General features: G+C 42.3%; 2 protein-coding genes across 5 annotated transcripts in view; one reads left to right on the forward strand and one right to left on the reverse strand.

Moving 5' to 3' along the window:
- Positions 1-26,571, forward strand: part of farp2 (FERM, RhoGEF and pleckstrin domain protein 2) — a 353,551-nt gene that overhangs the window by 186,582 nt on the left and 140,398 nt on the right. For 3 of the 4 annotated variants that reach the window (XM_051922727.1, XM_051922728.1, XM_028794823.2), the window contains 2 exons: positions 3,606-3,757; positions 10,343-15,803. In XM_051922727.1, the coding sequence (XP_051778687.1) occupies positions 3,606-3,757; positions 10,343-10,433 (243 nt within the window). In that variant the 3' untranslated portion in view covers positions 10,434-15,803. Of the gene's footprint in view, positions 1-3,605; positions 3,758-10,342; positions 15,804-26,571 lie in introns of those variants that run through there. The other variant, XR_007934097.1, reaches the window with a different exon arrangement.
- Positions 15,790-26,571, reverse strand: part of LOC114646572 (serine/threonine-protein kinase 25-like) — an 85,360-nt gene continuing 74,578 nt past the window's right edge. Inside the window, exons 10-11 of the mRNA XM_028794825.2 lie at positions 19,616-19,752; positions 15,790-16,435 (exon numbers count right to left, since the gene is read on the reverse strand). Of these exons, the coding sequence (XP_028650658.1) occupies positions 16,396-16,435; positions 19,616-19,752 (177 nt within the window). The 3' untranslated portion in view covers positions 15,790-16,395. The remainder of the gene's footprint in view (positions 16,436-19,615; positions 19,753-26,571) is intronic.

Genomic DNA, 26,571 nt, shown 5'->3' on the forward strand with positions numbered 1-26,571 from the left:
ATTTTTTTACATTGTCATTTATATCATACTTGTGGAATTTTGGTCCATTCTTCCTTACAACACTGATTTAGTTTAGTAACATCTATGGAAATTCCTTTATGTAAGAGGTCCTGCCACAACATCTGTAGGACTGGACTGTTATCTTGACTGTTCCATTAAATTGTAGATTTGCTGGTTTGCTGAGAACCATTGTGCTGTTGCATGATGGAACATATAATACTAAAGTGTATGAGGAGGCAAACAAAGTTCATGTATTTTTGCCATTTATTGCTTTCCATTTTAATTCGGTTGATTTACATGTTTTTATTTACTGTTATTTTACATACATACAGTATTGTCAAATATAATTGCTAATAAAGTATATGTTTAATTTTCATAAATACAAATAAACACTTCAGTATGACCACATGCTCTATATAAAGAGGACTTCCATTAGGGTTCCATGGCCATAGCACATACAAAAGCAGGAAGTACTATATAGGACTAAACAAGGCATAGGCCAACCTTAGAAACTTATTTCTAAAGCCATTTCTGTGAGCACAAATCACTATATAACATGTCGGTATTGTGTGTGGCCTCTCTGAGAATCATTGTTGAAAATCTTTTTGTAACACTTTAGTATCTTGGACTCTTAGTCCCTCATGGTCTTTTCAAATATCTTAAATAAACACATATTGTGCTAGAGGATGCAACTATGTTGAACTTGTCATTAAAAGGGAGCCTTCAGATTACCGTACAAAAAGAGTACTTTATACTGACTTTAGTCTACATACTTTAAAGTATACTGGCACGTCTACGGAATGCAGCCTCTGGCTTTGAGTCCAAGCACCATGAAAATACCCCATTATCCAGGTTTAGATTATCTCCTCCTTTACCTTTTAAGAACATGTGCTTGCCTAAGATATGTATACTGTCAGTTATATGCTAAAGATGCTCTTATATATTCATATTTATATATTCATGTTTACAAAGAATTATAAGCATATCCCTGGTTACACCTCTGCATTAACATTTTGCATGATCTGTTCCTTAAACATCTTTGTTTAATACGTTTCTTACATGCTTGGCTGGAGTCCTAAGGCTTTGTTTACTTACACCAAAGTGAACCAGGAAGTAGTCTGGATCAAGATTATTTCCTCTTGCAGAAGACAAAACCGTACCAATTCACTTTGGTCCACTGCTATATAATTTTATTTTTCAGCTAGTTTTGAAGTAAACTGCAGAATTTGCCACAAGGTGTTTTTTATTTGGCTCCTTTTTGCTTTTTTCCATCTCCAAATAATCCCACACGGCTTCAGTTATGCTGAAGCTGTAGCCCTAAGGTCGGTCTTAGTCCTATTTTTAAAGAATTACATCCAGGCTGTACCTACAACAGTAAAACAACATCTGAACTGTGGCCCACGAATAAGTGGTAATGAATTATTTTACTGATCTTTCAAGAGCCGCAGACTAAACAAAACCCACACGTTTATTATTAATAGCAAGTATAAGTAATTAAGCATCAGAATAGCCACTTGAGAGTTTGTACGTAATTTAAAATAGTACAGAATTGCCTTAAACAAGTAACTGTATTTAAAGATGTGCAACCACAGCCTTTCCACGTCAGCTGTGTGCTATGAAAATGTAGAGCCCCTCAGCCTCTGTGTTAAGGTGGAAGTCAGGGGACCTTACAGTTTCATAAATCTTAAATACATACATTAATCTTTCTGTCTGTTGCTATTACCTGACTTTCACTAATTTAATTATAGTCAGCGTTCACATAACAAAGCTTGAACTTGGCCTCAGATATACCTATAAATCTTCTGGGAGCTTTTCACATATACATATACAACACCATAAGTGATCACTTTGAACTGGGAGTTTACATATGTTGCAATAATCCTAATCCTTAATACAAATCCCCTGTATGGTTTAAATATTGAGCAGGTGGTTAAATAATTCTTATTATAACTGAGTTATGAATACCTAAAGAAATTTGACCTATAGAAATTTCCTAGAAATAAAATTAAATGGGAGAAGGGGCGGGATCCAAGCAAGAAAAAGCTGAATTGGTGACATCACCGAATAGTGCAACATGGTCAACTGTAGTCACATGAAATAGCTGGCAGAACAAAGAGAGAAATAGAGCCACATGCCAATTTGATAGAGGACAACACTTGAAGAAGAAAGAAACGGACCAATGTGCATCTTGAACTCATTTGTACCCACATATGCTTCAACTGTACCTGACTGGTGTTTGCCTTCCTGCATGGAATGTACTTGCTGAAAGTACCATTTGATTTTGAACTTAAGTTTCTTTCACATGTTATACTTCATGCCTTTTCTATCCACTTGCTTTGGAGAATTTCCTAAAACCTTAGACCGGCCTTCTCAGACTCCTACATCCAGTCAGCTGCAGCATTTCTTGCCTCTTCAACAGAGTGATGAATACCTAAAGAAATCAAGTGACACATTTTATTGGCTAACTAAAAAGATTACAATATGCAAGCTCTCAAGGCAACTCAGACCCCTTCTTCAGGCCTGAGTTGCCTCGAAAGCTTGCATATTGTAATCTTTTTAGTTAGCCAATAAAAGGTGTCATTTTGCTTGACTTTTCACTACATTCATAATGGCTAACACGGTACAACACCCTAGTACTAAAGAAATCAATTAAGTGAGTGACTTTCCCCATTGGAGAGAGAAAACGTCCGGCATTGACTAAAATGTGACTACTGTTGTGTCGGAGAGTAAAAGGAAAACATGTTATTATTGTGTTTTGCTCACATCTGACCCACATTTTTAAAATTTGGGTCACACATGGCTATTCAGAAATATAAGCAAATATCCATATTTGTTGTGGGTAGCCAATGGCAGCTGACAGCATGCAGGATTCTGAAAAGGCCAGTCTAATCCTGTTAGTATTCCATATGCAGGCTTCCACTCTGCTGTGTTAAATTGCCTTCACAGGATGTTTGAAATCCTAGTCATGCTGCAGTAGTCATCCTTCTATCAGTTCCTAACAAATCCCCTGCCCTGTTGGCTAAAATGCACTCACAGGCCATCATAGAGCCTCCATTGTGCTTTAGAGTAGACTGCAGTCAGGCATCAACGTACTTTTCACCAACTCTTCTTGTGATGCACATGTGTCTTTGTGAACTAAAGGTTTTTAATATCAACTAATTGCTCCGTGGGCCATTCCGCTGTTGGTCGTCACTCCACACTGGATAGACTCCACTCTCTTCCGTGCGTTGCTTTGTATACCACCAGGATAGTTTCTTAGCTGCCACATGCTCTTCAAGGTCATTTCTTTTAAGATTTCTTTGCACGGTTGTATTTTTGTGCCTGATCTTGAGCAAGCACTTCCCTAGATTTCTTTCTGTTCCTTCATTGACCTTTTATGTATTCATCAGATGCAGATATCTTTCAGGATCTTATTCAACTTCCTTAACACAGCAAGTGTTTGCAAATGTCAATCAAAAAGGTTCTTCCCATATTTGTAGTTACCAGTTACAATATTCTGAAAGCTGTCTGCCACTATTTTGCAGTAAACGTTCCAGATAAAGCATTCAGTTAAAAACTACTTTGTTTCATTTGTAATTCAATTATCCCGTGCTTTGTTTTTGCAGGATGACTTTCCTTTGGCAAGTCTCCCATTACTTGGTTACACAGTGAGCACTCCAACAGAGACGGACAGCATTCATAAGGAGTATGTCTTCAAGCTGCAGTTCAAATCTCATGTTTACTTCTTCAGAGCTGAGAGCGAATATACGTTTGAAAGGTAACATTAGACTTGAAAGAATTCTCTGCCCAGAAAAACAAAAATCTTTACTTGATCACATTTCTAGTGTGTGCACTTGTAGAGTACAAAGTAAGGCCTCTATACAGACAATACACTAGGTGCTCAGGTCAGCATAATTGTTACGTGGAAACATATAATTCTTTTTTTATATTTTCTCTGATTTGTGGGTGTATGAGCTGTGTTTAATTCTTCTGCTTTAAGAAGCAGTTCTGTCTTGTGATAATGATCAAAATTAACATAACTTAAGAAACTCGGTGGAGGACTTTTCCAATTTAAGAATTTTTTTTATAGGTTTATAGGGTCATTATTGTCACATAAGTACATTGAAATTCTTACTTGTGTGGGCTGATTGACATGCGTCACGTCACCACTGTCCAAAGCCATAATTAATGAGAGCAACCTTACCTCGAAATTTCTGTCTTTCTCATCTGCAAAGTGTCTATTAAACAAAACCATTTGTGTTTCTCATTCACTGTGCTGGCATCAAGTCACCAGCTCAGGTCTCCTCGCACAGCTTACACTAAAAAAAACTTTTTTTTTTATTAACTGTTGATTAATAAAATCTGTTGATTGTTCATTTATTTAGATGTATCTGAAGTGCACTTGCCGCAGAGTGTTGCTCCTCTTATTACAAGCTCTATTAGTCAGCTGGTTCCTTCTTACACCTCTGTTTTGCATATTGCATGCTGAAGATGATACACCAAAAATATAAAAGTGAGAAACACTTTTTAGTGTCTTTGATAGCTTTCCAGCCAATGCAAATGGCAAATGCGACATTCAGCGCTTTAGGCTCCATCCACATTACTAAGTTTTCATTTAAAGACGCAATTATTTTCGCCTGTACTACCCGTTATTTTTGACCCCTGGAAACAAAGACTTTTAAAAACATTCTCCAGAGCCGGATATTTCTGAAGCGTAGTGTCAACGTTGTAGTGTAGATGTGCAAAAACAGAATTTTACAAAAACAATTCTCTAATCACACTTTGATTGGTTTGTGCTTATTTCATGGCCCTTCTCTGATTGGATCCTGCTCATTACAACTTCACACTCATAGATTGGTCACTTGTCTCAGAAGAAGAAACATTGTTCAGCATAGAAGAATTACTTTCCATTACAATTGTTGTGATGCTTACCTTTGTGCATCTAAATTGCATTTTGTAAAGTTTGAGATGTGATATATATGTGTTAAAAGCAAATTACAGTTTGCTAAAGTTTTGTGATAAATCCCATGGCCGGCAGTGTTACTGTTGTAGTGGAAGATTCAGAGCCACATCTCAACTGAGTTAGTTATAATCTGATTTTCACCCTGTAATCAATGTTTATTACTTAATCCGCTCAGTAAGGAGGACTGCATTCTACAGCAAAATTAATAACAAGGTGCTTAACAAAGTGGATAGGTGTAGTATGCAGGACAGAGACTGTGCAGTAAAGTGAAAATATGGACACACACATATTTATGTTTTACAAATATTGTTTGGTACTGGATGTGTTCCAATTACTGTGGACTGCTCATAATCAATCCTCTCGCTCAATGAACACTGAGCTAAATACATTTTTTTTTATTTTTGTTTCAAGTGTCATTTCAGCATTTGCTTTGTTTTCAAATTATGCCAAGACAACAGCCACCAGTTCTTAAGAATGATACTTTCAACTGTAATCAGCACATTACGTGACACGGGGGCGATTGGTTGTGGCTCCTTAATGAATTTCTTTGGGTTTTTTTATGCTGTGAATAAGCTATTAAAATTCCTGCATGTTCTAATAGTTTTGAAAGTGTATAAAAAGCACATGAGAATCTGACCTTCAAGGCTTTGAATTTCTCATTTCACAGCCCTTTCAAAGAGTTTGCCGCTGATGGGTGTGTAGCCGCTGAAGTGTAAGGCGAGATCAAGCACAGGTAAAACGCGTGATGAAAGAAATCTCTCAGTCCAAAAGTTCGTTTTAAAATTATTTAGTGAAAATTAAAAGCAAATAATCCACACAAGAATAAAAGCAAAAATAGTTACACACGTAGAATAAAAGGCAAAAAAAAGGGAAAATGTACAGTACATCCGGAAAGTATTCACAGCGCATCACTTTTTCCACATTTTGTTATGTTACAGCCTTATTCCAAAATGGATTAAATTCATTTTTTTCCTCAGAATTCTACACACAACACCCCATAATGACAACGTGAAAAAAGTTTACTTGAGGTTTTTGCAAATTTATTAAATATAAAAAAATTGAGAAAGCACATGTACATAAGTATTCCCAGCCTTTGCCATGAAGCTCAAAATTGAGCTCAAGTGCATCCTGTTTCCCCTGATCATCCTTGAGATGTTTCTGCAGCTTAATTGGAGTCCACCTGTGGTAAATTCAGTTGATTGGACATGATTTGGAAAGGCACACACCTGTCTATATAAGGTCCCACAGTTGACAGTTCATGTCAGAGCACAAACCAAGCATGAAGTCAAAGGAATTGTCTGTAGACCTCCGAGACAGGATTGTCTCGAGGCACAAATCTGGGGAAAGTTACAGAAAAATGTCTGCTGCTTTGAAGGTCCCAATGAGCACAGTGGCCTCCATCATCCGTAAGTGGAAGAAGTTCGAAATCACCAGGACTCTTCCTAGAGCTGGCTGGCCATCTAAACTGAGCGATCGGGGGACAGGGGCCTTAGTCAGGGAAGTGACCAAGAACCCGATGGTCACTCTGTCAGAGTTCCAGAGGTCCTCTGTGGAGACAGAAAAACCTTCCAGAAGGACAACCATTTCTGCAGCAATCCACCAATCAGGCCTGTATGGTAGAGTGGCCAGACGGAAGCCACTCCTTAGTAAAAGGCACATGGCAGCCTGCCTGGAGTTTGCCAAAAGGCACCTGAAGGACTCTCAGACCAAGAGAAAGAAAATTCTCTGGTCTGATGAGACAAAGATTGAACTCTTTGGTGTGAATGCCAGGCGTCACGTTTGGAGGAAACCAGGCACCGCTCATCACCAGGCCAATATAATCCCTACAGTGAAGCATGGTGGTGGCAGCATCATGCTGTGGGGATGTTTTTCAGCGGCAGAAACTGGGAGACTAGTCAGGATAAAGGGAAAGATGACTGCAGCAATGTACAGAGACATCCTGGATGAAAACCTGCTCCAGAGCGTCCTTGACCTCAGACTGGGGCGACGGTTCATCTTTCAACAGGACAACGACCCTAAGCACACAGCCAAGATATCAAAGGAGTGGCTTCAGGACAACTCTGTGAATGTCCTTGAGTGGCCCAGCCAGAGCCCAGACTTGAATCCGATTGAACATCTCTGGAGAGATCTTAAAATGGCTGTGAACAGATGCTTCCCATGCAACCTGATGGAGCTTGAGAGGTGCTGCAAAGAGGAATGGGTGAAACTGGCCAAGGATAGGTGTGCCAAGCTTGTGGCATCATATTCAAAAAGACTTGAGGCTGTAATTGCTGCCAAAGGTGCATCGACAATGTATTGAGCAAAGGCTGTACATGTGATTTCTCAGTTTTTTTATATTTTTAATAAATTTGCAAAAACCTCAAGTAAACTTTTTTCACGTTGTCATTATGGGGTGTGTAGAATTCTGAGGAAAAAAATGAATTTAATCCATTTTGGAATAAGGCTGTAACATAACAAAAGGTGGAAAAAGTGATGCGCTGTGAATACTTTCTGGATGCAAAACTTAGCTTTTCTTGAGAAACTTTAGTTATTGCTGTACTTAAAAGTTCTTAGCTTCTTCTTCTGTACACTATAAGTGAACGGTTCTGCACTTAAATAAGTGCTGTTTTACGAGTTACTTTACACACTCAAAAAGCCTGTAGGCCCATAAGCACATAGGCTTGTGCACAGGCACGGTCACGGTTTAAAACCGTATGCCTCTACACCTTACACATGGCAAGACTGTCACTAAATGAAGAATAATGTTAACTCAAAGCTGTTAGAAATGGCAAGAATATACCAATTCAATTCTACTTATGGGGGTTATAGGAACCTCCCATAGATTATACATTGTCATCTAGTAAAATATTTATGAGTCTTATATAACTAGGAAAATGGCTCTTACAGGGTGCATGCCCAGTGTAGGCGAAGTTCTACATTATGTGTGTTTTTGGTACAGATAGGGATCTTTCTGTAAACAATAAGAAAACTTCAGTGCATCTGAGGTTCATTTTAATTTAAAAACTCTTTTTAAAATGAAAACTTGGTAGTGTGGCTATAGCCTTAGTTATATGTAGTGATGCATTTGGTTTTGTAGACACTGTTTTAAATTTTGAGGTTCACGACTGATCTAGTTACTTTTATTCAACATTGAAAGAGGTAAAAAAAATTTTCTTTGGAATTGTACAGTATAGATGTGAAGACTACCATTTAAACATTGTTGGTATTTTCTTATTGAAGCATTTGTGCTGAAGACTATGAAGCAGAATCAAGCCGTCACTGGTCTGTTGCCGGGGGAGACAAACACATACCCGGGGATTTGTCTTTCAAAACATATTCAGGTCTTTAAAGAAAAAATGTTATAGGTATTGTTCATTCAGTGCGTTCCTAATCTCGTCTTAATACATAATTCACCTGCCTCCTCACTCACTCACTCACTCACACCCATCCGAAGCCGAATGCGCAGTCGCCTTCTGCGCAGCTGCCCGAAAAAAACCTTACAAGACTGACATCCAACCCCAACATCGCGGCAGGCGGCAGATTTACGGCCATAAAAATTCAAAGAGAACGGCGACTTCGATTAAAGCTCTAGAGGCCTGAAAGTCGATTTCGACTACAGCTCGAGGCCTAATTACGCATTCTGATTCAATTACGCATTCATTCAATACACCTATATCAGGTTTGTGGTGCTTATACTTATTACTATTCCATATTGTACTGGAACATTCATCATTCAATATTATACTATAGGCCTGGAAAATACATCAACTAACAGTACAAGCCTGTACAGTAATGAGTAAAGTGGACTACAATCATTACAAAACAACTTCTTCGTTACTTATCATTTGTTCTTCATACACTGCTGACACAAACTCGTGCCCGTTTCATCTTACGCCGCCGAAACGGGCTCTTTGTCTAGTTGTACATAATGAATCCAAAGTAAATTTCCTAATTTTAATTCTGTAGGATACATTTGCCACACAAAACAAATTTAGTTTACATGGTTCAGTTAAATGATGTGACCAACATGATGATTAAAGTCGATGTCACATTATGCATCTTCTAGTCGTTGGATATGTCAGACTTGCCAACTGTACTTGCTGATCTTGCTGCCAGACCATGTAAATTTACACTGAAAATCACTGCCCATGTCACATTTAGCAACTGAGTGCCAAGTTACCAGAACAGTTCTGCTCGTCACTTTTTCATACTGTATGCCCTCTCCCTTTTTTTTTTTTCTTTTTTCCATTCTGTGTTGGTAAGTAACATGTACCTTCAGACGGACAAGCTTCTCATCTGTTTGTGAGGTCTAAAATACCTATGTTTCTTAATACTCATCGTTGCATTTTATGAATTTTTAACAGACTAGTTGGAGAGAGTCACTGAGCATGTTGCATTATGCGAGAGGCTTCACGGGAGCAGATTGCTGACTGCTTCCAATTCGCTAAGATTATGTGAATGAGGGCTACAACTGAAAATCACTGGAGAAATTGCATAATGTAACATGGCTTTAAAGCAACATACATAATCAGAACAAGTACTTCAACAAACCACATCAACTGGCTACTCTCAATCTGAAGGAGCAGTGACTGTTTTCTGAGGCTCTCATGAATTGCTGATCTTTCTCCTTATTACGGAGTGCTAGCCCAGTCACCCTCACACCTCATATTCATGAGTGGGGCCAACCTTTCAATCAAAACACAATGGAGTTTAAACAGGAAGCTGTAATTCCAGTTTTAGAAATGACTGAAACTGAACCATTAGTTAAATGAAGTGTTAGTGATGACAGTGGGAACTGGTCATCAGATATTGACAAGGATAATGAAACATAATGATGCATATGTACTGTAAGAGTGAACCACCATGATATGCCTGCTGAATTCAGTCTCTTGCGGGTTCACCGTGGTGCAAGTCGGTGTGCTTGGCAGAAAGGCAAAATGATTGCAAACAAGTAGAAATATGTTGGCCCCCTGAGCACTATTCACAATGCAGCAACTGTCACTTGTGTCGGGAAAAAACGTGGAAGTCACTAAGCCTTGCACTGTGGTAGTCTACAATAACACAAGGGGTGCGTTGATTGTGCAGTTCAGACACTGGAATTCTACCCTCTCAGAAAAAAATATAAGTGAGCCAAGAAACACGCTTCTGCTGTTCCAGTTGTGATGTCAGGCTGTGCATTGGTGACCGTTTCAAAACACATTACACGAAGGGCGAGTATTAAATCTGAATCAGTTCAGCAGTGGACACCAGCCATACCTTTCCTACTGTATTTATGTGGACATTTTGATATTTATAGGTAATAACATTTTACTTTATTGTGTGCAGTTAATTGAAATTTTTAGAATGGCATGAATGGGTGGGGGTCATCCTCCAAATGTTTATTAGTGTAACCAAGTCACCCTTTCTTTCATCTTCCAACAGATGGATGGAGGTGATCAAAAGTGCTGCCAGCACCACTGGAAGAGTTAGTCTTCTGATACAGAAGGAGACCAAGGAGCATAATGGGAATTGAAGATATCCAAGTCTTGGGGCAGGGCCTTTTGGACTATGGAAAACTTCTCTCTGGCAGTCAAGAGACTAATTGCAAATACATTGGAAACTTTTTCCACTTTTAGAGAAGTCATAAAACTTACCCCCAGTGTGAACTCTGACAGATGGCTGTAAATAACATTTTGGAAGAGAATTACTTTGATCAGTATTTAACAGAGGACATTAGCTGTGGCCTCCAGGTAGATCTTCATTAGGCAATCACAAAATATCACATCTGAAGATGGCCATCAAAGCTGTTAGTCATCCAGATGGCAGGCAATGCCTTGACTAGCCCCCGGCTGGACCGTGGTCTGCTAAAGTTGAGCAGCCAACTTTCTAACTGGTGCTTGTCACAAGGTGTGTTGCCACTTCTCACTTGGGCTGTTTAGGTAAGGATAGAGCTGACTGAGGGCATTTGTAAGTGGACAAAGGTTGGAGAAAGGTTAGGAAAATGTCAGGTTCACTGAATAAAGTGGTCATGTTGTTGTAGTCTTTATTTCTCTAAAGGCCCAGAAATCTTAACTTGATACTGGGACTTGTCGATGTGATATGTAGAATGGCTACTGAACAGCATTCACAAAAATGCTTTAGCTTTAGCCACCTGTATGCTGGCACACGTGTCTCTGCTTGAGCGCATGCAAGTATCCGTAAATATTTGTTAGACACAGAGTAAATCAATATAACAACTGTGGGAGAAAGTGCATAAAACAGTAGCCAGTGTCAGCCGATTGAGTTTACTGCAATCCCCATCTCAATGTCTAACTCCGACAGGTTGGCCTGTTCTACATCCCCTTCTCTGCCGATTTATTAAATGTTATTTCTCAGGTACCTCGTAAAGTCTGAGCTGACACTGTTTTTAGTATAAAGTAAAGGTCATTTTTTTCATTACACATTTTTAAATATTCATGTTATGCTTTTGTTTTTATATTCTGTTAAACGAACACAAAACCTCCTGTAAATGTAAAACCATGACTTTTCTAAAATACAGCAAATGATCATTTTGTTATTAGGTAACAGAGTTGAGTGCTGCACTTTTATGACGCATCCAGACCATTCGTGCTGAAAAAAACTAATTGACAGCAGAAAATGTTTCAGCGGAACAGAAATGTGGCCAATCTGGGCTGATTTATGTGGCTGCAGAGAACGAAGAGACTGATGTGCAGCCCTTTAAGCGTTCTAAGACGTTCCCTAAGTACCAAGCCTTAGATTTCACACTACTTGTTACGTGTAGCCCAGGGGTGTCCAGCTTCGGTCCTGGAGGACCCAGTGGCTGCCTAAAGCCTTTTCCTAATCAGTGACCAGTTTTCACTGCTAATTCCATTCTTTTCCCCTTCATTTTAATAGCCCTGTTTTTAAGGATTCAGTCCTCTGAATTGATTCTTTTCTTCATTAACTGAAATGAGACGTGAAACAAGCCAACAAATGACCAGCTAAATTGGGGCTTCAAACTCCAACCAATTTCTTAATGAGCAGCCAATTCTTGCTCTTAATTGAAGTATTTATTGAATATCAGGACTTGTTGCAGCTCTCATTCGGCCACAGCAGCCTGTTGATTTTCTGGTTTTTCTAAGACCACCATCGATGTTTTGGTGACCTGAGCAGACCAACATCACTGAGCCCTTCACCTTTCTTTATTTTCAGGTTAGCTGGTCATGGGGCGGTTTGTTTTGTGTCTCATTAAGGAAAAAGAAACAATTAAGGGGTCTGAGCCACAACAATTAAAACTAAGGCAAGACAAGTTAAGAAGCAGCAGCAGCAGCAAAAACGGCTCACAAATGAAAAAGATGGTTAGAATGAAAACCTGTAGCCACTGCGGCCCTCCAGGACTGGAGATGGACACCCCTGTGTAGCCTGTCAGTTACTATTTAATCAACAAAATGACAGCTTATCTCATTTGTGCAGACTTACGAAACCTAAAGGTTGCTTTTCTTTCCACGTTTCTTAAATCTCACTGTGGTTATTTTCAAAATTAATGCAATTGCTGCTTCACTTCATTTATAAAGGACAATCCACATTACCTCTTAAAGACAGTAACTGAATACATTTGAAAATATTTGATCTCTCTTACATGTGGCTGAAGCTCTCGAGTGCGCTCCGATACAGCCGGCTTCTCAGACTTGTGTATCATTTTGAGGCAGCTTGTTCACTTCCTGCTTGCTTGTATATTTCCCATCTTTGCAGGTGACTCCCAGTGTGCCTCCTACACCTTTTCAAGAGTCTCACATGCGCACTTCCTTTTATTAACTGCATCACTAAAGTGAAGCTGACCAATCAACCCAAACAAAAAGTGGCCAGTCAGATTGCTTGGAGGAACTGGACACGTACGTATTTTAGTGTTTTATTATACAGTAGATTTTTTTTTATGAGACAAGTATAATAATAATACATTTATACAGCACCTTTCCCTTGTGTTGGATTCTTAGAGGCCTTTCTGTGTCCATCTGTTTAATTCAGTGATAGAACTCACCATGTGTAATCCCAGTGGCCCGAGTTTGTGGCCCAGTTGTGCAGACTTGGGACAGAAGTGACAGAATTTCAGTCAAGTTGTAGCAGTGATGGGCACAGGTTCAGGGGGTCCATGACATTTTATCATTGTGATGGACAGAAGAGTGACTTCATCCACCGTGTTATTGAATTATCTCAATGATTTCACACAAATGCAGTGAAGTACAAATGTTAAGGCAAAAACTGTGCGTGACACTTAATAGAGATGCACATTATGGAAAAAAATGACACTGCAAATACATAAACCGTCTGACACCCAAATATATTACAGATGTGGGTACAAGAAATGGAACACCTTGGCAATGGCGTCATCTCCTTTAGGGAAGTCCACATGTCACTCCCCCTATTGAGGGTGTGGAAGAAGAAGCGAACCAAAGTGGGAATGGCAAGTGCAGCGAGCAAGCAGGTGGTCAGGCACTATAAATAAAACAGGCGCCTCAGTAACATTGGTGTCCATGGCTCTCCAGAGTTGAGTAATGACTGTGCTAAATTAACGGAATGTTTAACTAGGATCTTATCATTTGCTTAATAAAATGTGTTATATAATATGCTAAAATAGTCATATAAGTAGCATTAATTAAAACAAATCATACTGATGTACATTTGAGAATATGTCTCCACTAAAGCACATTCAACGCCAGTAGCTCTCCAGTTAGTCTGCTGTATTCATTGCCAGTGGTGCCGTGTGAGTGAAGTTCACCTGCAGACAGCCAGAAACATGCGAGGTGTGAAGACTTGCTGGACAGGGTGGCGATTTACAGTATCTAAGTTATTTAAACTCTCTGTAACAAACAGTATTTATCAAAACTGGAAAAAAAAATATTTAGAGGTCCATTTAAACTTATTCTGGTGTATAAATTCTCGTGTGGTGGTTGTCTGTCAGTGGTAATACGCCACCTAAGGTGACTCCAACATTCTCAGTCCCACTTACTGCAGTTCAGAGTCATCGTTGGTGCTGCTCTTGCTGTTAGCTTATTTAATTTGTCAACTGCATCTTAACGTACTAAAATAAATGAAAACAAAACACTGAGCCGACAATGTGACCAGTGCCACCTAGAGCACACGTGTGCCACACAGCACTCTCCGCTCATCGCTAAGCCAAGCACCCCATCTTGCCTTTGACCCCTGCACGGAGCCTCTTTTTGCTGCAGAATCAACAAGAGGCTGGCAAAAGCTCTGTGCCCCTTTGTGTGCCCTCTGTGGTAGTCTGCAGAGGTGCCAGTTTTGAAAGTACAAGCAAACAGGAGGATAATGTTGACAATTAAAGTCATTTAAATGTGTTTAAAGTAAGCAAATTCATTATGCTATACTATGACACTGGATTTTTAAAATTTTACATAACAAAACTGTCAACTAAAAGTGAGCAAGAGTGTGAATCTCCAAATTGTTTCAGTGACAGCTTTCGGTTGCTAGGGTATTCGTATTAAACTTCATATTCCAAATGCACGTGTGAAATCACAGCGGCCTCATCTGTAAACTAGAGACAGGAGGCACCATGGGAAATTTTTTTTTTTTTTGGTTTTGGTGCCAAAAGAGATTCCCAGGTTTTGGAATTTTCTACCTCCATTCCATCAGCGGCCCTAAAATTACATCTCCCACCACAAAGAGATTAGTGGGGTCCACAGTGTGTAAAAGCATCTCGGCAGACAGTCCTCAGGGCGGGGGCACAGACAGAATGAGAGTGTGTTACAGAGGGAGGGCCGTTACTTTTCTAGAACTTTACAGCGGTTGTCAGCTGGTACCTGTACATAAAAAACCAGAGACGTTGCTCAGATGCATCATGTAGGTGGTGTGATGTTATGACAGCCCCAATGTGTGGTGTCCATCTGCCAGAATGTTAATCAGTAGCCATATTCTGCTTTTCATTAAGCTTTTTTTCTTTTAATATTATCATCTTCTGGAAGCCATCTGGTAAAAATAGTTTTTCGTAGACTTGATGCGAAGTGATTGTTTGATGGTGTGTGTACATGCACAAATACCGCAAGTAACCTCAACTTAGGGTCTTAATGGTGCAGTGGGTTATTTGGCTTTTCAAACAAAATAAACCTGCAAAAGAAAGAAATCTTAACAAACATCCAAATGAAAAGAAACAGAAAAGTGTGCACTTGCCTGGCGCCCTGAACAGGCACGGGTGGCCCACAACTGTACACCTGGATTAAGCAGTGAATTATTGGAGAATAGTAAATGTACAGATTCCAAGCTTATTTAACACAACACTACATGTACATGTAAACCCACATTTGAATATTAAAAATGACAAAAAAAAAAGTTTAAATCAGTTGTCCTTGCAGTAAAGAATAAAGGGATTTGTCAGGCTGACTGTCCGTACGTCTGCTCTCAAATGACCAATTCTGTTCGCTCTTGGCAACTCAACTAAGGACCCTGGCAGCACAAGTTCTCCAACGTACCGCCACAGGCAGTTTACTGCTATTTGGTCAAAAGGACCTTCGGCCCAAACGACTGCAGTGGTCCTTCTGCTCAGACTCGTGTCCCCCATTGTCAGTGCATGTGCACCTTTTTTTTGTTTGTTTTTTTAAACTACTACGTGCCTGGATCATCTGTAGCAAGTTGGTGTGACGTTAATCAAGATATTTAATTCCAGATTCTTGTCAGAATTCTTCCAAAAGAGCTGATCAGAAATAAGCTAGAAGACCACAAGGCCCCCACCCCCTGCCCCCTTTCTGCCTTAGGAGGAGTTGGAGTCGTCGTCTTTGCTGCGTAATTTAAATTTCTATTTATTGAGTTAGCAGATCTGAGAAGGTTTGGTGTAAGACTGAGAGCGAGGCTGTGCATGCAGTGTTGTGTAATGGCAGTGAATAAAGACGAGACCTGACTTAAAACAGTACAATATGGTTACTTTATTTGGTTTGACATCAGAAGTTTCTCTTTTCTGGGGAAGGGGGCGGTGGATACTGGCAGTGTGCAGGCTGAGGTTCCCACTGTTCACTGCAGAAGATACACATTTGAGGGAAGCAGCCCACTTCTGATCAGGGGCCATCGGATTTGCAGGTTTATTTTCACATAGAAAATACGATTTGCTTTTCACAGACACATCGTGTGTGCACATCGATGCATCTCCTAAGCTGCCATGCCATAGTTCATAATTGTATACCAGCAACAGTTTCTGTACAAAACAATTAATGGTCTGGGTACATGTTTAATTTCCTCCATTCAATAAAGAAAAATGTAAAAATATTTAAATTATAATTAAAAGATCTAAGAATGACAGGCCTCTCCAGGAGCAGCTGCTCTGCACACAGCAGGGTGGGGTAGGGATGAGGCAGGTCCTACGAGCCGCTGGTCTGAGCTCAGTGTGCCCGCGGCAAAGATGTTACAGAAGGAATGCTGGCAGAGGAGCTCGCTCAACTCAAGAGGGGTCTGTCCACCTGTGTCTCCAGGAGTGTGAACTGAAGAGCTCAACAAAAGCCAAAAATGTAGCTTCATCGTGATGAGGGGGTGCTGTTTCCATTTAATGAGAACCTGCAGAGAAGAACACACGCAGAGTCGGTTCAGTCAGGCAACACACATTTACATGGCCATTACGGTGAAGTGTGCATTTACATGAGGGTCTGGGGGGACTACAAGAATACGTTTTTCAGTTGTCACTTTTACACCACGTCCTGATTCAGTTCAGCTTGTGAAGTCCACTGCTATTTAGGGTTTAAAACCAGAACTGGGAAACATGGAGACAAAACAAGACAGCACATCATCACTCAATGGGGGCAGCACTGAGGCTGGCACTTGAGTAGAGTTCACCACTGCTAATGTGTTCACACACAGCCATAGTGAAACAACACAGCAGCAGCAGCAGCCTGAGCGCACCATGCCAAGACGTTACCCACCTCACCATGAATGGCTGTTTGACAAGGCCAGATGCTTCTGTCTGAAAAAATTACACCAAAAAATAAGACAATGTCATGCTTCCTTATGATGACTTCTGGGCTTGTTTTTCTGTTTTTTGAGCCCTCCATTCATGACTATGGACAGATGACCAATCCGAATATCCTCCTACATGAAATTCAGGACAATGACCTGAAAGCAAATCCTGAGAAAAAGCATGAAGAAGAAGCTGTGTTGTTTTTACTTTTTCAGACCAGCAGCTTGCATGCTGGGTGCCTCACAGGACGGTCAGTGCTCGAGGTCCACAAGTGTCACTTTCAGCTATGAAGAGAACACTTTAAGCTGCAGTTCAGTGGCAGAAAAAAAAAGTAACTGCTTACATTTAGAAATAAGAAAAAGAGGCTTGTCTGGGCCAGTCGACGTGTACTCTTGAAGGTAAAGTAGACAACAAATAAACAACTGGAAATAGGAAAGTTAGGTTTGAAGCTGTTGACTCCTGGAAACGTCTGCTTCTGTTGTGGCGTGGGGTCTGCCAGACATGGTCCTGTCCGAGTTCCCTCCAGTTTCTAAGTTCCCTTTGATGGGAACTGACACCTTGGCATTCTTTGCCATTTCTCTGAAGGACAGACGTGCATGTTTAAGGGTTATGAGGGGCTGCCGGTCTTCTTTTATTATTATGACTGCAATATAAAGCGTAATATTGTCCAAAGAATCTTCATAGGGTGAAACAACACCGCTTTTATACAGAACAGAGGAATCGGCCAAAATCGGGACACTTGCAGGAATTGTTTGCATTAACTTTATGAACACCAATTGCAGCAGGAAACCTGTAAGACGTTAGCCCACTGCTTGTTCCCTGAAAAAGATGTTTTTGTGTAACTTTACACATTGTTATTTTTCAGTTCTTGGTAAGTTAAACTTTTTTCTTTTTTTTTTAAATCTCTGGCAGTTTACCACTTACCTATGTTCCATTTCTGGTCATTCATTCAATAAAAAATAAATGAAAAATGAGGGGATCTAAAACTTGACAGGTAATGTAGTACTGTGTTTTTTTTATATACAGGGTGGGCAAAAGTAGGTTTACAGTTGTGCTGGCAATGTGAGTGAGCACTTATGAGTGTGCCATTCTTTTGAGTTAATAATTAAGTTAATCAAGCTATTTTAATAATCACACCCTGCATGTCTGTTTCCATATCAATGACAGGAAACCTGCTTTTGCCCACCCTCTATATATATAATTTTAAAAATTCAATTCAAACTCGCATCTAATTTTTGATGCTTGATCCTGATATGAGAATTAAACAGGCATTGGAGTTGGTGGTGGCAGTTCTGAACCTTATTTATATATAAACAAAATGGCGGCCAGCTACTCATGTTAGACTGTGTACACACACACACACGTGACCTTAACGTGCACATTAAGTGAGCTCCAGACTTTGTTGACATATATTTCACTTTAGATCTCCTCTAATACGTAAGCGGCATTGGATTTAATAAAGAGAAATAGGATTTGTAAACAATGAGTACGGCTTGACAGCACAGGAAGGTGAAGAGGGGAGAAAAGCAGTGTGTAGATATGGCATTTGTGCTAACTGAAATGGAAACCCTGAGCTAATATGAAAACGGAGGAAAAAAAATGAAAATTTCATAAAAGAGATCAAAGAGTCTAGAAAATGGAAAAAAAATGAACTGGAAGAGAAGACAAGGAGGAACTTGATCAGAAACCAGACAGACTCTAAATGTGTATTTACTGAAAAACAAACAATTAGAGGACAAATGCGTGGACCGAGAAAACAGAGTAAGACGTTAGCTGCTTAAACACAAGTGTTTAAAAGGAGAAGAAGAAGATGGTGCCGGTACATTTTTATTTTTTTTGACAAAGTTTACTAGCCTCCCTCCTAATAAGGCCTTAGACTTCGACCTCTGGGGCTTTCCAATGATCCTTTGTGGTTAGAGTGTTAAGTTTCCAGATAAAACAGAGAGTGCTGTTTACTGCCTGGAGTGAGAAAAAACTTCAACGTCAAGCAAAGTGCATCCTGTAGACCCTAACTACAAACAAAGGATATCCAGAGACAGCTGACAGAATGACATTTAAGTTTAATCTCCATCCTCTGAAATTCGGAAAGTTCACTGAAAAGAACGTGAGAGTTTTTTCTTCCTTCTGCATGGGCAGCGAGACATTTGGCGATTAAGGCTGACTTACTGGAGGATGGACCACCGTGGATCGGGTGGCCATCACCGAGGTAGTCCAGGGGAGCTCCTTATTGGATCGCGGGATAAGCCAACAAGTGAGCTCTAATTAGGCATTGATGCTTTTACCTTTGAAGACAACAGCTAAATGTCCAAACAAAGAAGGGCTTAGATTCACTGAAAGTGTTGTAATTAAATGGTAGCATTTTTTCTACTGTTAAAATGACACAAAGATTACTGAGTGTTTATTATTGAAGTTACTGTCACTACAGCGGCCAACAAGTGAGTTCTAATTATGCATTTAGTAGTTTTTTTAACCTAAAAAACAAAACCCAAAGCCCAGATTTAATATGACAAGAATCTGAGGCTCCGGGTGAACAAGTACAGACCCCAACTAAAGGACATTCATTCTCCAGTGAAATTACTGAAGCAGCCCTGTTGTCTTTGCTATGTCTTACGAGTATTTTTTTATTATGAAGATGGTGTAGAATTGAAAACTCCTGGCCACAGGACTATCCTGCCTGCAGAAGATCCTAATGGCAAAGCAGAATTAAAACAAAATGCAGTACAGGTAGCTACTAGTTGATATAAAGTGGCCAAGCCAGGCTGAAGAAGGTCAACAGCACTCACCTCCGCACCCGCTCCATCAAGTGCGTCACTAGGCGGTCGGAGATCCCGGGGCATGACTCCTCCGCCAAGTTAAACGCATTCTCCAGCTCTTCTATTACCCCCAAGCTGCTGCCACTTGCTTGTCGTTTTTCTTTTAGCTAAGAAGAAAGACCAGACATCTGGAGCTTCAGAATGCAATAACAGTTACATGTTTCCCACCGCAGATGCCGTCCCCCCTCGTTATTAACAAGTTTTCATTCCTGTCAATGTTTGTAACCCGATTCGGCATACCAGTTAGAACTTGCCCTGAAGATCTCTGTTACTGGTATTATTTATTTGACAGAAATACATTTCAGTCTTATTAATAAAATGACTGCACTTTAAATTACAAAACACAAAATGAATCACTGGTGACGCACACCGATCAAAAAAGTTTGGACAACCCCTGGAGCAAATTACATATTTTGTTGAAATTTGAAGTAAAAAATGGTAGATACAATGCTGACAGCAAAGCTAACTACAACAGCAGCATTTCTTCATGAAAGTGTTCAAGAACAGGTAAGCTGTATTTCATGAATTAAAATAAGAGCGTAAATGTGGCATCTGCAGTAGTTTGGGCACCTTACTGAGTCAGTACTTAACACCCCATTTGGACAATCTTTGTCTCCAGTGAGGAGTCCGTATTCTTATTTTGGCCTTTTGTCTGCATTGTTCCTTGTTGGGCACTTCCAGCTGTGAGAGATCCTTGGGCCGTCTTCAGTGCACAGCTTTTGTAACATCTACCCACAGATTTTCAATGATGTTCAAGTTTGGAGTCTGCAGGGGCCAATCCCAAGCCTGAGGTACTTCATAGTAAAAGCGGAAGTGTGTTTTAAATCATTGTCTTGTTGTAGAAGCCGCTGATTTCTCAGCTTCCATTTCCTGGCAGACTCCTTGAGAATTTGTTTTAATCCATTCTTCCCTGTGCCACTAGCTGCCATACCACTCCAAACCATAACAGATCCACCACGATCGTGCTTAACAGCTGGGAAGGAGTTCTTCAAATGATGTTTCTTTTTTCTCTCCCAACAAACCTTTTTTGGTTGTTGCCAAAGTGTTCAATTTTAACCTCATCCGTCTGTCTGTCCTCTGTCTTATGCAGCCTTTTTTGAGAGGAGATTGCTGGTAAGGTTTCCTTTGGATGACTTCTCCATAAAGGCCAAGGTCCATGTAAGCAGTGCTGGACAGTAGAGGACACCACCACGGCTTTCTCAGCTAAATCTGCCTGCTGGTCCTTTGCAGTCATATCGGGGTTTCATGGTACCACATAACTGGCATTTCTTAATGACATTTCAGACTGTTGAAATTGCTAGCTGGAAGCACTGGGATATCTTTTTATAACCTTAGCTTGCTTTGTAGGCATCAATTACTTTAATTTTCAGATCCTCAGCTTAGAAGAGTCCATGACTGCTGTTGAGTGCTGCACAATTTTTCAAAAGGATTTATTAGGCCTTCCCATGGGCTCACCACCTATGGGAGGGGCCAAGGAGGTCGGGTGCAGTGTGAGTTGGGTGGTGGCCGAAGGCGGGGACCTTGGCGGTCCGATCCTCGGCTACAGAAACTGGCTCTTGGGACGTGGAATGTCACCTCTCTGAAGGGGAAGGAGCCTGAGCTAGTGCGCGAAGTTGAGAGGTTCCGGCTAGATATAGTCGGGCTCACCTCGACGCACAGCTTGGACTCTGGAACCAATCTCCTTGAGAGGGGCTGGACTCTCTACCACTCTGGAGTTGCCCCCGGTGAGAGGCGCCGAGCAGGTGTGGGTATACTTATTGCCCCCCCAACTTGGAGCCTGTACATTGGGGTTTACCCCGGTGGACGAGAGGGTAGCCTCCCTTCGCCTTCGGGTGGGGGGACGGGTCCTAACTGTTGTTTGTGCGTATGCACCGAACAGCAGTTCGGAGTACCCACCCTTTTTGGAGTCCCTGGAGGGGGTGCTAGAGGGCATACCTTCTGGGGACTCCCTCGTTCTGCTGGGAGACTTCAATGCTCACGTGGGCAATGACAGTGAGACCTGGAAGGGCGTGATTGGGAGGAATGGCCCCCCTGATCTGAACCCGAGCGGTGTTTTGTTATTGGACTTCTGTGCTCGTCACGGATTGTCCATAACGAACACCATGTTCAAGCATAGGGGTGTTCATATGTGCACTTGGCACCAGGACACCCTAGGCCTCAGTTCGATGATCGACTTTGTGGTCGTGTCGTCGGACTTGCGGCCACATGTCTTGGACACTCAGGTGAAGAGAGGGGCGGAGCTGTCAACTGATCACCACCTGGTGGTGAGTTGGCTTCGATGGTGGGGGAGGATGCCGGTCAGGCGTGGTAGGCCCAAACGTGTTGTGAGGGTCTGCTGGGAACGTCTGGCAGAGCCCCCTGTCAGAAGTAGCTTCAACTCCCACCTCCGGCAGAACTTCGACCACATCCTGAGGGAGGTGGGGGACATTGAGTCCGAATGGGCCATGTTCCGTGCCTCTATTGTTGAGGCAGCTGACCGGAGCTGTGGCCGTAAGGTGGTCGGTGCCTGTCGTGGCGGCAATCCCCGAACCCGCTGGTGGACACCGGCGGTGAAGGATGCCGTCAAGCTGAAGAAGGAGTCCTACAGGACCCTTTTGTCCTGTGGGACCCCGGAGGCAGCTGATAGGTACCGGCAGGCCAAGCGGAATGCGGCTTTGGTGGTTGCTGAGGCAAAAACTCGGGCGTGGGAGGAGTTTGGGGAGGCCATGGAGAATGACTTTCGGACGGCTTCGAGGAGATTCTGGTCCACCATCCGGCGTCTCAGGAAGGGGAAGCAGTGCAGTGTCAACACTGTATATGGTGGGGATGGTGCGCTGCTGACCTCGACTCGGGACGTTGTGTGTCGGTGGGGGGAATACTTCGAAGACCTCCTCAATCCCATTAACATGCCTTCCAATGAGGAAGCAGAGCCTGGGGACTCAGAGGTGGGCTCCCCCATCTCTGGGACTGAGGTCACCGAGGTGGTCAAAAAACTCCTTGGTGGCAGGGCCCCGGGGGTGGATGAGATACGCCCGGAGTTCCTCAAGGCTCTGGATGTTGTAGGACTGTCTTGGCTGACACGCCTCTGCAACATCGCATGGACATCAGGGACAGTGCCTCTGGATTGGCAGACCGGGGTGGTGGTCCCCCTCTTTAAGAAGGGGGATCGGAGGGTGTGTTCCAACTACAGAGGGATCACACTCCTCAGCCTCCCTGGAAAAGTCTATTCAGGGGTCCTGGAGAGGAGGGTCCGTCGGATAGTCGAGCCTCGGATTCAGGAGGAACAGTGTGGTTTTCGTCCTGGTCGCGGAACAGTGGACCAGCTCTATACCCTTAGCAGGGTCCTGGAGGGTGCATGGGAGTTTGCCCAACCAGTCTACATGTGTTTTGTGGACTTAGAAAAGGCATTCGACCGTGTCCCTCGGGGAATCCTGTGGGGGGTACTCCGAGAGTATGGGGTACCGGCCCCCCTGATAAGGGCTGTTCAGTCCCTGTACGATCAGTGCCAGAGCTTGGTCCGCATTGCCGGCAGTAAGTCGAACCCGTTTCCAGTGAGAGTTGGACTCCGCCAGGGCTGCCCTTTGTCACCGATTCTGTTCATAACTTTTACGGACAGAATTTCTAGGCGCAGCCAGGGTGTTGAGGGGGTCCGGTTTGGTGGGCTCAGGATTGGGTCACTGCTTTTTGCAGATGATGTTGTCCTGTTTGCTTCATCAGGCCGTGATCTTCAGCTCTCTCTGGATCGGTTCGCAGCCGAGTGTGAAGCGGCTGGGATGAGAATCAGCACCTCCAAATCCGAGACCATGGTCCTCAACCGGAAAAGGGTGGAGTGCCCTCTCAGGGTTGGTAGCGAGATCCTGCCCCAAGTGGAGGAGTTCAAGTATCTTGGGGTCTTGTTCACGAGTGAGGGAAGAATGGAGCGTGAGATCGACAGGCGGATCGGTGCGGCATCCGCAGTAATGCGGGCGTTGCATCGGTCTGTCGTGGTGAAAAAGGAGCTGAGCCGCAAGGCGAAGCTCTCAATTTACCAGTCGATCTATGTTCCTACCCTCACCTATGGTCATGAGCTATGGGTAGTGACCGAAAGAACGAGATCGCGAATACAAGCGGCTGAAATGAGTTTCCTCCGCAGGGTGTCTGGGCTTTCCCTTAAAGATAGGGTGAGAAGCTCAGTCATCCGGGAGGGGCTCAGAGTAGAGCCGCTGCTCCTCCGCATCGAGAGGAGTCAGATGAGGTGGCTCGGGCATCTGATCAGGATGCCTCCTGGACGCCTCCCTGGTGAGGTGTTCCAGGCACGTCCAACCGGGAGGAGGCCCCGGGGAAGACCCAGGACACGCTGGAGGGACTATGTCTCTCGACTGGCCTGGGAACGCCTTGGGATTCTCCCGGAAGAGCTAGAAGAAGTGGCCGGGGAGAGGGAAGTCTGGGCATCTCTGCTCAAGCTGCTGCCCCCGCGACCCGACCTCGGATAAGCGGGAGACAATGGATGGATGGATGGATTTATTAGGCTCTGGAACTGTCATTGGTTGAAAATTCTTGACCAGACTAACACCTAAGAAGCTAAGCCAGACCAGGCTAATGACATAACAAGTTCTGAGACCTTGCACTTAAAATGGCAGCCATACTTTTCTAAACGCCACATTTACTCGTTTTTGCTTTCTCTTGCTCATCATGAACATTATTTTTTAAAAGGTGCCATTATTTAAGTTTATTTACTGCCAAAGTTGTATTTACTATTTTTACTTCAAATGTCCAAAAGATATAGTATCTCACAAAAGTGAGTACACCCCTCACATTTTTATAAATATTCTATTATATCTTTTCATGGGACAACTCTGAAGATATGACACTTTGATACAATGTAAAGTAGTCCGTGTACAGCTTGTAAAACTTTGTAAATTTGCTGTCCCCTCAAAATAACTCAACACACAGCCATTAATGTCTAAACCGCTGGCAACAAAAGTGAGTACACCCCTAAGTGAAAAATGTCCAAATTGTGCCCAATTAGCCATTTTCCCTCCTTGGTGTCATGTGACTCATTAGTGTTACAAGGTCTCAGGTGTGAATGAGGATCAGATTGTGACACAGACTACGAATGCAATGAATATATATATATATATATATATATATATATATATATATATATATATATATATATATATATATATATATATATACACAGTGCATCCAGAAAGTATTCACAGCGCATCAGTTTTTCCACATTTTGTTATGTTACAGCCTTATTCCAAAATGGATTAAATTCTTTTTTATCCTCAGAATTCTACACACAACACCCCATAATGACAACGTGAAAAAAGTTTACTTGAGGTTTTTTCAAATTTATTAAAAATAAAAAAAACTGAGAAATCACATGTACATAAGTATTCACAGCCTTTGCTCAATACTTTGTCAATGCACCTTCTGGCAGCAATTACAGCCTCAAGTCTTTTTGAATATGATGCCACAAGCTTGGCACACCTATCCTTGGCCAGTTTCGCCCATTCCTCTTTGCAGCACCTCTCAAGCTCCATCAGGTTGGATGGGAAGCGTCGGTGCGCAGCCATTTTAAGATCTCTCCAGAGATGTTCAGTCAGATTCTAGTCTGGGCTCTGGCTGGGCCACTCAAGGACATTCACAGAGTTGTCCTGAAGCCACTCCTTTGATATCTTGGCTGTGTGCTTAGGGTCGTTGTCCTGCTGAAAGATGAACCATCGCCCCAGTCTGAGGTCAAGAGCGCTCTGGAGCAGGATGTCTCTGTACATTGCTGCAGTCATCTTTCCCTTTATCCTGACTAGTCTCCCAGGCCCTGCCACTGAAAAACATCCCCACAGCATGATGATACCACCACCATGCTTCACTGTAGGGATGGTATTGGCCTGCTGATGAGCGGTGCCTGGTTTCCTCCAAACGTGACGCCTGGCATTCACACCAAAGAGTTCAATCTTTGTCTCATCAGACCAGAGAATTTTCTTTCTCATGGTCTGAGAGTCCTTCAGGTGCCTTTTGGTAAACTCCAGGTGGGCTGCCATGTGCCTTTTACTAAGGAGTGGCTTCCGTCTGGCCACTCTACCATACAGGCCTGATTGGTGGATTGCTGCAGAGATGGTTGTCCTTCTGGAAGGTTCTCCTCTCTCCACAGAGGACCTCTGGAGCTCTGACAGAGTGACCATCGGGTTCTTGGTCACCTCCCTGACTAAGGCCCTTCTCCCCCGATCGCTCAGTTTAGATGGCTGGCCAGCTCTAGGATGCTGGAGGCCACTGTGCTCATTGGGACCTTCAAAGCAGCAGAAATTTTTCTGTAACCTTCCCCAGATTTGTGCCTCTAGACCAGTGCTCCGCAACCGGTGTGCCTTGAGCCGATACAGGTGTGACGCGGTCAAATAAGACAATTTTCTAACTAAATAACATTTCAACGGTCCTCCTTAGAAACACAATAACGAGAATATGTGCAATGAAATATTCGCGTAAATAGCCTTTTAAAGGTTTCATAATTTTATGTGTCATTTCTCTGAAATAATAAATCCCATCGCCTGGCACCTGGCGCCTACGACGTAGGCCCTACGTAGTCGCCAGACAACTCCGTAGTATGCTTTGATAGGCAGAGCGCTCCATGCCTTCACCTAGATTCAATTCAAGCCGACGTATTAGTCGTGCTACGTCACATTCACTCATCTTGCGACAGTAGTTATCATTCATTACTATTAGTTGTGTTGCTGAATTGTGTATGGTTAACATTCTTCGTGTGATTCATATTTAGTTTTATACCCCTTTGAATATGGATAAATTTTTACGTGGAAAAGATTCGTCTTCACATACAGATGATGAAGAACCCAGCCCAAGTGTTGCAAAAAAAACAAAGAAGATTGTAAAAAGGAAGTACAACGAAGACTACATTCGATATGGATTCTCGTGGTGTGGTGACGAAACGGCTCCAAAGCCACAATGCA

This window comes from Erpetoichthys calabaricus, chromosome 2, assembly GCF_900747795.2.
Source record: "Erpetoichthys calabaricus chromosome 2, fErpCal1.3, whole genome shotgun sequence".
Lineage (NCBI taxonomy): Eukaryota > Metazoa > Chordata > Cladistia > Polypteriformes > Polypteridae > Erpetoichthys > Erpetoichthys calabaricus.